The following is a 10092-nucleotide window of genomic DNA, read 5'->3' as shown; positions in this document are numbered from 1 at the left end:
GATTTATCGACCCGAGAGCTCAATGACGAATTAGGGTTTTGGGTTTTAGAAGTTTATAGAACATTCTAGACTCCTAATCATTTGGTCATAACATAAGGTCGATCCATTTGTTTACCAATATTTCCATTTCCCTCTTCCAACATTAGCTCTGCAGCATATTCCCGCCGTTCAGCTCACTACCTTATCCATGGCGTCTATGTTCTTGACTGTGAAGCCCTTTGTAAACAAAATCGACGTACCCACTTTGTCGAATCGGAGAATACAGAGTAATTTCTTTTCTTCTTCCCTCAGTTCTATCCCAATTTTAGTTTCTTCTTTCTTTCATTGTTCATTTTTTCGCATTGGTACTGGTCAGGTACTCGGAGAACGTCCCTTAAAGTCTGTGCAGTGTCGAAGAAATTGGAACCCGCCAAGGTCTGAATCTGTTTCATCGCCTTTTGCGGGGGGTTTCTATTGAGTTTTGAATTGAAACCTTGCAGATTTTGGCTTCGTTTTTCGATTCATTGTCTATTTTGAGTTTATGAATAATGGTTTTTCTTTTGTTGTTTGTGACTTGCAGGTCGTTCCACAAGGGGATAGAGTCCTCATTCGGCTCGAGGAGCTTCCTGAGGTGGGAGTTTTTAACATCCATGAATTCCATGTTCTTCAATCATTTTGCTTTTGTGTTCTTATGTGATTTCTCGTTCTAGTTCTTAAGAGGCTTGATTGAAAATGAATCTAAGTGAAAATAGTGTTTATAAGCTTAATTTAACCAAATGACGATCAAACAGGGTCTAATCTTTAGCATGAACTTACACAGTTATTTGTATGATTGTATCATAACTCAACTTTGATTTTTTTATTCTCTTCATTAGCATTTCACTGCTAAGGAACTGCAAATCTCGATAGTTTAGTCTGCGATTATTTAGTCTGTCAACAACATTGGATTATGTTCCATTCGAACCTTTATTGATCGAGGGAACCGACCACAAACACGAGTTGGAGAAATTTCCTTCTCAAATTTCAATACTTCGTAGAAGAGTTTATTTTACTCTATAAATGAATTGGCTGTGGGAGGGCGCTGTTCTATCCACTGCAGCAAGAATCTTATCTGATACCGTTGTGTATTATTTTGCATTCATGCCTATGTTATTAGTTGTACCATGTTGAGGCTACGAGAAATGGTGCTTATTACGGCTAATGCACTGCTTCTTGGGGATAGAACTTTGGAAACAAGATTGATTTGTAGATGCCTGCCAAATATGTTCTAGAGACTTCAGAATTTCGTTAATCGATTTTAATTGTCAAGATATTTGTGTAGCATGCTTTTTTGTGAACCAATTTAATCGCCACCTAAGAATATAATTCGTATGATGGACGATGCTAATCGTTCTGAACTCTATATTCTGGAAATATGTTGCTTCATCAGCATTATGGCATGTAGTTTGGAATTAATTTTTCAGTCATTTTGTGTCACAGAAATCAGCTGGAGGAGTTCTATTGCCCAAGTCTGCTGTTAAATTTGAGCGTTATCTTTTGGGAGAGGTAAGCAAAACTCCATTTTTCATATCTGCTAAGACTGGAAATGGAACGAAGCTTATCTTCTCTTCGTGTTTTGTTACTCTCCTGCTCGTGCTGAGTTTCTATCCTTTTTCAGATCCTCTCTACAGGTGCTGATGCTGGGGAATTGGGTCAAGGAAAGAAGGTAAGGATTCAACTTCCTGTTAGCCCGTTGATTTTGTAATGATATTGTTGAGTGCTGCAATATTCTATCAATCGATCCAAACGTTTCTCGGAAAGAAATGTTTGTTTGTGTACCTTTTTTGAAGCGGAGAATTTTTCTTGTGTTACAGGTTCTTTTCTCGGACATAAGTGCTTATGAGGTAAGCTACATTATCTCGAATTTGCGTAGTAGCTCATGATTTTCCATTTGTGACCAGTATTTGCCATAGTAAACATCAGTTAATGAGTAGAATCATAAAGCCTATTGGGTCCAAAATATAGAAACTCTTACATTAGTGTGAGATCCAACATTAGTGGGAGAGGAGAATGAAGCATTCTTTATAAGGGCGTAGAAACCTCTCCCTAGTAGACGTGTTTTGAAAATTTTAATGGTAAACCCGAAAGGGAAAGCCTAAAGAGGACAATATCTGCTAGCGGTGGGCTTGAGCTGTTACAATTAGGCTTGACCCAATTACACTCTACTCAATACGAATCATTATTTATAAGGGTGTAGAAACCTCTCCCTAGCATATACGTTTTGAAAACCTTGAGGGTAAGCTCAAAAGGGAAAGTCCAAAGAGGACAATATCTGCTAGCGGTAGGCTTAGGTTGTTACAATTAGACTCGACTCAATTACACACCTCTTGATAGGACCAGCCCAGCTGAAATCAATCAAACCCCTCCTCAGGGTTAACTACCACTAAAATCCGTAAGGGAGAAGACCACTTGAGCGAGTTCGGGTTTTAGATCAGAGATTCCTATAGATCTCAGGGTCGAACTCGAACATCTTACGTTAGCCACGAGACTCTATAGTGACCACATTGAACAATTTTTCGTATATGGTGGACAACCTTTTAGAATATGGCTGATTTTCTGTATCCAAGGTGAATCATGAACTATTTGAGTTTATTTGAACACTTCTATGTATTGTTTCACAGGTGGATTTAGGCACAGATGCAAAACATGTGTTCTGCAAAGCAAGTGATTTACTGGCTGTAGTTGAGTAGGTCTCTGATTTTCTTTTGCCATAACTCTGGTTTTAGGTACCTTTTTTTTGTAAGGCAGAACGATTTTTTCCATTGTTTTAGCTATCAATGTAATTGAATATTATTTATGTTGAAGTCTCTGATTCAGTTCTTTTGATAAATACTTCACTCTCTTTTTCTGTTATGCTCTATAATTCATCATTTTTTTAGAGACCATTGGGCTTGTATCTCTAAGACTTCGCCACTAAGACCGAAGTCTGTTGCCTCGGCCTCCTCTCGATCGGGCTTGTATGCAGCAATGTGACCATCACGCACATTTATATCACAAAGTTAATGAGAAATGAGAAGCTTGACCCGTTTGTTGAGTTATGAATATTCTTTTCGAGATTGCACAATATACCATATGCATGGTTGTAACAGTCTAAACTCACTACTAGCAGGTTTTGTCCGCTTTGACCCGTTACGTATTGTGGTCAGTCTCAAAATTTTAAGATACGTATGCTAGAGAGATGTAATTTTAACAACCTTATAAGAAATGCTTTATTCTCCTCTTCAACCAATGTGAGATCTTACAATCCACTTCCTTGTAGACTAGTGTCGTCATTGACACACCGTTCGACGTTTGGCTCTGATATCATTTGTAATAGTCCATACCTAACGTTTGCAGATATTGTTTGTTCACTTTGGCTCGTTACGTATAGTTTATTAGCCTTACGGTTTTAAAATGCGACTGCTGTAGAGAGGTTCCATATCTTTATAAGAAATGTTTTGTTTTTCTCTCCAATCAATTTGTGATCTCACAATTATCAATTTTTTTTCTTCCATCACAACTTTTATAAATTAGCTGTAAAAAATAAAGGTACGTTTAACAAAAGTTGCATTAATTCTAACTTAATTATTATAAATTACACAAAATCTAATTAGGACAAATCTAATTAGGACAATTTCAAAATCGTATTACAAAAATGTGTCAAAATTTAATTTAGTATAAAGTCGTATAATTTAGACACAAAATTGAACACGTAAATAAATGTTTGAATAAACCTTGCATAAAAGAATATAATAAGATCATAAGAACCAATACCTACAAAAATAAGTTTAGTGTTCATTTCCATGAAATGAAATTTTACACTTTAAGTAGAATGCATAAATCGGTAATAAGTTTGCTCAACCCATTTTGATATGATGAACTACGACGTATTCTCCAACAGTGCCTTAGATCCGTTGAGATTGGACTTAACTCGAATTCAGAATTTCACTTTTTTCAATAGAGTTGAGCTACACGAACCCAATAATGTCCTATCAAACCCGTCCACCAAATGAGCAATCAAAATACACAAAAAAAAAGGAAAAACAAAAACAAAAACAAAAATCATGTCTTCCCTGTCTTTATCCATCCTTCCCTTATTGTTCTTGTTCATATTCTTCTCTGATCTTCCCATCACTCAATCTTCCAACAACAAATCCTCCCTCACCTACAAAACTTGCAAAACCAGCTCTGACCAAAACCCCAACATCTCCCTCAACTTCTGCCTAACATCTCTCGGGCACGGCGCCACCAGTCTTCGCCGCCTCGGCCTCCTCTCCATCCGCTTGATTCGACACAACGTGAGCACCACACGCCACCTTATCAAGAAGTTACGAAGAAACAAAGGCTTGGACAATCCGTTGATTAAATTGTGTTTGGCAGATTGTTTGGAGCTTTATTCTGATGCGACCTTAATGATGAAACAAGCGCGTAAGGATTACAAGGCCGAAAGATACTTTGAGGCAAGCTTGATGATAAGCTCGGTTATGAATGGTTGTTCAACTTGTGAAGATGGATTCAAGGAGAAAATGGTAATTTCACCATTGACTAACATGAATCATAATGTCTTTGAACATGGTATCGTAAAATTTGAGTCTACAACGTTTTAAAGGTAACAATTTGGACAAAACTCAACACTCGTCCAGTTATCCATTCGTTCATGTCGGGAGTTATAATTTTTTTCGAATTATATGAATGGAAATTATTATAAAAGCTAAATTTTTATTAATAATATGAATTATATTTGTAAATTAGGCCAAAAAAAACACTTATAAAATGGTTGATTTTCTTAAGAAAAATAAAAATCATTGTCGGTACCATGAACAATTCTTGTCTTCGGAAAAAGACAGGATTGTGAGCTGTCGTTGTTTTGTACATTTTTTTGTTCTTCATTTGCATTGAATTCAAGCAAATCCCTTTCTCTTTTTACCCTCATAAACTCAAGAAGTTGACTTCCAAGGTTTCTTTCATATATTTACAAAACAACAAACAAATTTGTTATTACTTATACGAGCGTAACGTACTCGAGAACTTCTTTATCTCTTCTTTTATGAACGTACCCAGATTATGTAACAGCCCACAGGTTTTGTAACAGTCCTCTACGAGTAAATATTGTCGATTTTGACCCATTACGTATCACCGTCATTCTCATGATTTTAAAATGTGTCGGGTTAACGACAATTCGTAACGACCTATGAAAAATATCTATTAGTCGTGAACTTGAACTGTTATGAATGGTATCAGAGTCAGGTACCAAACGGTGCGAGGCATTGGTTGGTGTAGGGCTAGACCTTATCCATAATAGACGTGTTTTAAAAACCGTGAGATTGACAATAATACATAACGAGCAAAAGTGGACAATATTTGCTAGCAGTGGGCTTGGACTGTTACAAATGGTATCAAAGCCACACATGAGGCAATGTGTCAGTGAAGACGTTGGGCTCCAACAGGAGTAGATTGTTAGATCTCACATCGGTTGGAAAGGAGAACGAAACATTCATTATAAGAGTGTGTAAACCTCTTCCTAGTAGACACGTTTTAAAAACGGTGAGATTGACGACGATATGTAACAGCCTAAAGTGAACCATATCAGCTAACAATGTCATTTGTAACACACAAAAATAAATAATATTTGCTAGCGGCGGGCTTGAGTTGTTACAAGTTGGGTTAGAAGAAAACCTTTCAACCAACCCGAAATTTCAAGTTGGTTGGGTTGGTGACCGAAATGACTCAAACCCCAACGATATTCTCGAACTTTAAAAATTCTACGATAGTCATGACGTTCCAACGTTTGAAGTTTGGTTTAAAATTACAGCTAAATTCATAGATGAAAAAGTTTCCCTAAACAGACGTGGCACATGTTCGTCCTTTGATCCCATCCTTTAATTTTCTATTTTTTTAGTTTATGATTTTTTTTTAAGGTTAAATTAATCTCTTAAAAAGCAAAAAGAGAAATAAAAAAGGTCGTCTGTGACATCAAAATCACTTTTTCTTTTTTAAAAAAGATTTTGTTTTCAGCCTGCTTTTCTGTTCCCGAATATCTTCTTTCAGCGGCTGAGCTTCCGATTTCTACAGCATGGCAGGTTTCTCTCTCGGTTTCGATTTCTTTTTCAATAGTTTAATGATTATTTACATATGATTTAAGTCGTAGTTCCTCAATCATCAAGAACACAGAAATTTGTGGAATTCTCAAGCTTAGATTTCACTTTTTATCTTCTTGAGTATGATTCTGAGGCTGAATTGAGTTGAGATTTTCCTTTTCTTATATCTGGTCTTTTCGCGGAGTTCTTGATTTTCATGGCTTATTGTTTTTATTAGGGATTGCGGATTTGAGTTCTTAGGAGTGATCGTGAAATCTTGTTTCTGTTCCTGATTGTTTGATTCGTTTGTTTTTCTGTTCCATTTAGTGCTCTGTTATTAATTCCTGATGAGTAGATTTGAATGATTTGATCGAAGAAGCTCTGAAGAATAATTTTCAACTGGATTTTTTTTTGTTTTTATACTGTTCCTTTGTGATGTTCATATGAATTTCACGTGGCTTTTAAATTACTTGGTTCAAATGCTTTTTGGAAACCGAGCAGAACTTTGTGGATAAATACGTGAATTACTATTCCAAAGGTCGATAGTTCGATCCCTTCACCCGTGCGAGATAGTTGAACTCAAAAAAGAGCATTAGATTGAAACTCATAGAATTCCTATTGCCTTCATGTGCAGAAGTGTTGTGGACACTGCCTTACTACTTTGAGTCAATGAAACAGTAACGCTTTAGTTTGACACTCGGACCCATGTTGCCACATTAAACATGTGTTAGACGAAAGTTGTATGAATTGAATTCAAGTACAATGCCAACACAAATAATAGACATGAATTGTGATGTAGGATTAAAATTAAAATAGTAGATTTTGAGAGTTGAAATACATCAAAATCTTGCTTTTTTTAAGCGGATAAGTGTGTAAACTTATTGACTTTAAATTTCTTTTTGTCCATGTGTATGTGTGAGGTCCCACATCGGTTGGAGAGAGGAACGAAACATTCTTTATAAGAGTGTGGAAACCTCTCCCTAACAGACACATTTTAAAACTGTGAGGCTGACGGCGATATGTAATGGACCAAAGCGGACAATATCTGCTAGCGGTGGATTTGGGCTGTTACAAATGGTATTAGAGCCAGACCTCGGGTGGTGTGCCAGCAGGGACGTTGGTCCCCAAGGGGGTGGATTGTGAGATCCCACATCGGTTGAAGAAGGAACGAAACATTCCTTATAAGGGTGTGGAAACCACTTCCTAACAAACATCTGCTTGCGGTGGGCTGTTACAGTATGTGTCTTATATTTTATCATATACCTGTTATCGTGTCTTTGTTGTATCATTTTCATGTCTATATCTCGTGCCTGTGTTTTTGTGCTACTTTTTCATAGGCTTTGATGTCTTAGATAAACTTAAACTAGTTCCTCAAGGACTCTTCTCTCTCCCCAAAATATCTTTGTTTGCAATGACTCTTCCATTATCCTTTTGATTTGATTTCAAAAACCAACCCAGTTTCTTATTTGGAACATTCTTTCCTTTCTTGGACTAACTGCTTGCTCATATATCAAACACAGATAACCAACAACCAATATTGAATAAAGGGGTAACTTCTGGTGATGAACTTCCTTTAGCCCATCTAAAACGCTGGCAATGGTGGTTCTTGGTGGCACTCAACATCTTTTTCCTCATTGTGGGTCAAGCTGCTGCTGTTTTACTTGGGAGATTTTACTATGATCAGGGTGGAAATAGTAAATGGATGGCAACTGTTGTTCAAACCGCTGCCTTCCCAGTTCTTTTTATCCCGCTCTTCCTTTTCCGTTCCGCCAAGGATACTTCGACTTCGACTAACCCACCTTCCATTCTAGTTCTTTTGTTGATCTATTTTTCGCTTGGATCAGTTATAGCTCTTGATAACTGGCTTTATTCAACTGGGCTCTTATACCTCTCTGCCTCCACTTACTCACTTGTTTGTGCTAGCCAATTAGCTTTCAATGCAGTTTTCTCCTACTTCATCAACTCTCAAAAGTTCACGATTTTAATTTCGAACTCTGTGATTATCCTTTCCTTGTCTTCTGCACTTTTAGCTGTCGACGACGATTCAGAACGACCTTCTGGAGTCTCTAAGTCGAAATATTTCTTTGGCTTCATCTGTGCCCTTGGAGCTTCAGCATTATACTCTTTGCTGCTTTCCCTTATGCAGCTTACCTTTCAAAAGGTTTTGAAGCGGGAGACCTTTACCGTGGTCTTAGAAATGCAAATCTATACATCCATAGTTGCCACAATTGTTTCAGTTGTTGCTCTTTTCGCTAGTGGGGAATGGAAGAGTTTGCCACATGAAATGGCAGGTTTCGGAAAGGGTCGAGTTTCATACGTGTTAACTTTGGTGGGTACAGCCGTGGCTTGGCAGACTTGTTCGGTCGGTGTCGTTGGCTTGATCTTCATCGTCTCCTCCCTCTTCTCTAATGCAATCAGTACTGTCTCCTTAGCTGTTACACCCCTTGCAGCTCTTGTAATTTTCCATGACAAGATGAATGGTGTCAAGATCATTGCTTTGCTTCTAGCCATATGGGGTTTTGTGACTTATTTGTATCAAAACTATATTGATGAATCCAAGGCACAAAGAAGGCGAAACGAAATGGGTGAATCCCGTGTCGAGAGGTCCCCTTGTTGATGGACCATCTGGTGCACCCTGCACATATAGTTCATGATATTTTACTCTTTTTTCAGACGGATTCATCTGAAGTCTCCATTTTCAACAATAGTGAATAAATTCCTGATAGACAGAAGCAGCAGACGAAGTCTTCTCGGTACACAGAGGTATGTTCATACCATTTATTTAGATCAAGCTTATTATTAGAAAAGACCGATTCATTTTGATACAAAACCTTTGTAATTAAATAGGTTAGTCTTCAATTATTACTCTTCTGTGGCATTCCTATGATTTACTTAGTTTCATGACAGTATGAAAACTTATAGATTTTTGGCCTTTTAAGTTTGCAATAGCGAATAGCATGTCGACATATCGGTAGAGATGACCGAAACCATTTGAATAATCGAATACATAAGATCTCAAAAGAGTTACATTTTCTTGTTCCAACTGATGGGTAGATACCTGAAATGATATTCTTATTTAGGTCACGGTTTTTTGTTTCTATATTTGATTGTTTCAAGGTTGTTGTTTTTAAGAGCTGGGATGAATTACCCGCCCTAAAGATCATAAGGACCACATGAATTTAGATCGGAAGAATCTATGTATACCTCGACCATTCTCATAAGACAACTATTTGATCCTACTATAGGGCAAATCGCCCGCTCTAAAGACAGCTTCGAGAGACTTGAAAGACCACATGAATTTAGTTAGGAAGAACTTATGTATACCTCGATCATTCTCATAGGACAACTACTTGATCCTACTATAGTGTGAATTGCCTGCTCTAAAGGCAGATTCGGGAGACTTAAAGGACCTCATGTATTTAGTTCAAAAGAACTTATGTATACCTCAACCATTCTCATAGGACAACTATTTGACCCTACTATAGTGGGAAACGCCCGCTTGAAGGACCACATGAATTTAGTTCAAAAGAACTTGTGTATACCTCAACCACTCTCATAAGACAACTATTTGATCCTACTATATAGTGCGAATCGCCAGCCCTAAAGATAGCTCTAAGAGACTTTTAGGACCACATGAATTTAGTTTGGAAGAACTTATATATGCCTCGATCGTTACCAAGAAAACTCATAGAACATTAAATCTTAGGTAGTTGGCCACATAACTCGAACTCATTCCTTCTAAACACAGCCTTTATTGCTTACCACATCAACTCATATTGATTCTCTAAGGAGAATTACCTGCTATAAGGTCAAACAAGCACACCTCTAGTTTCGCTACTTTGAAGTTCACGAGTTTTACTAGAACATCGAAGTCTTTTCTTTAAAAGATGAGCGCAGATACAAATGTTCTTACATCTTCATTTTTTGAGTAAAAGTTAAGTTTTATCTGATAATGGAATTGAATTCAAAATGTGATGAAGATGAAGCTCGTTCGTGATTTTGTCAGTGGGGGTGGCAA

General features: G+C 37.3%; 3 protein-coding genes across 9 annotated transcripts; all 3 read left to right on the top strand.

Moving 5' to 3' along the window:
- The first annotated feature begins 23 nt into the window (after positions 1-23).
- LOC111499414 (10 kDa chaperonin 1, chloroplastic-like) lies at positions 24-2875 on the top strand. Of its 2 annotated transcripts, XM_023151014.1 has the most exons (8): positions 24-266; positions 356-414; positions 560-610; positions 1459-1524; positions 1637-1684; positions 1833-1862; positions 2640-2726; positions 2760-2875. In XM_023151014.1, exons 1-7 carry the CDS (start codon positions 188-190, stop codon positions 2706-2708), a joined length of 402 nt encoding a protein of 133 aa, XP_023006782.1. In that variant the 5' UTR covers positions 24-187; the 3' UTR covers positions 2709-2726; positions 2760-2875. The 2 variants fall into 2 exon arrangements, with proteins under 2 accessions (XP_023006782.1, XP_023006781.1); XM_023151013.1 differs by having other exon boundaries at positions 2640-2875.
- LOC111499412 (probable purine permease 11) lies at positions 2115-9113 on the top strand. 6 transcript variants are annotated; one of them, XM_023151010.1, is made up of 2 exons: positions 2115-2138; positions 7595-9113. In XM_023151010.1, the coding sequence occupies exon 2, from the start codon at positions 7777-7779 to the stop codon at positions 8689-8691; it is 915 nt and encodes a 304-aa protein (XP_023006778.1). In that variant the 5' UTR covers positions 2115-2138; positions 7595-7776; the 3' UTR covers positions 8692-9113. The 6 variants fall into 6 exon arrangements, with proteins under 6 accessions (XP_023006778.1, XP_023006779.1, XP_023006773.1 ...); XM_023151011.1 differs by lacking the exon at positions 2115-2138 and adding an exon at positions 2146-2157; XM_023151005.1 differs by lacking the exon at positions 2115-2138 and adding an exon at positions 5957-6077.
- Positions 3958-4604, top strand: LOC111498874 (putative invertase inhibitor). The gene has a single exon (XM_023150227.1). The coding sequence runs from the start codon at positions 4062-4064 to the stop codon at positions 4602-4604; it is 543 nt and encodes a 180-aa protein (XP_023005995.1). The 5' UTR covers positions 3958-4061.
- Positions 9114-10092: the final 979 nt, after the last annotated feature.

Source organism: Cucurbita maxima, unplaced genomic scaffold (genome assembly GCF_002738345.1).
Source record: "Cucurbita maxima cultivar Rimu unplaced genomic scaffold, Cmax_1.0 Cma_Scf00026, whole genome shotgun sequence".
Classification (NCBI taxonomy): domain Eukaryota; kingdom Viridiplantae; phylum Streptophyta; class Magnoliopsida; order Cucurbitales; family Cucurbitaceae; genus Cucurbita; species Cucurbita maxima.
The sequence above is the reverse complement of the archived record's forward strand: the minus strand, read 5'-3'. Positions and strand labels throughout refer to the sequence as shown.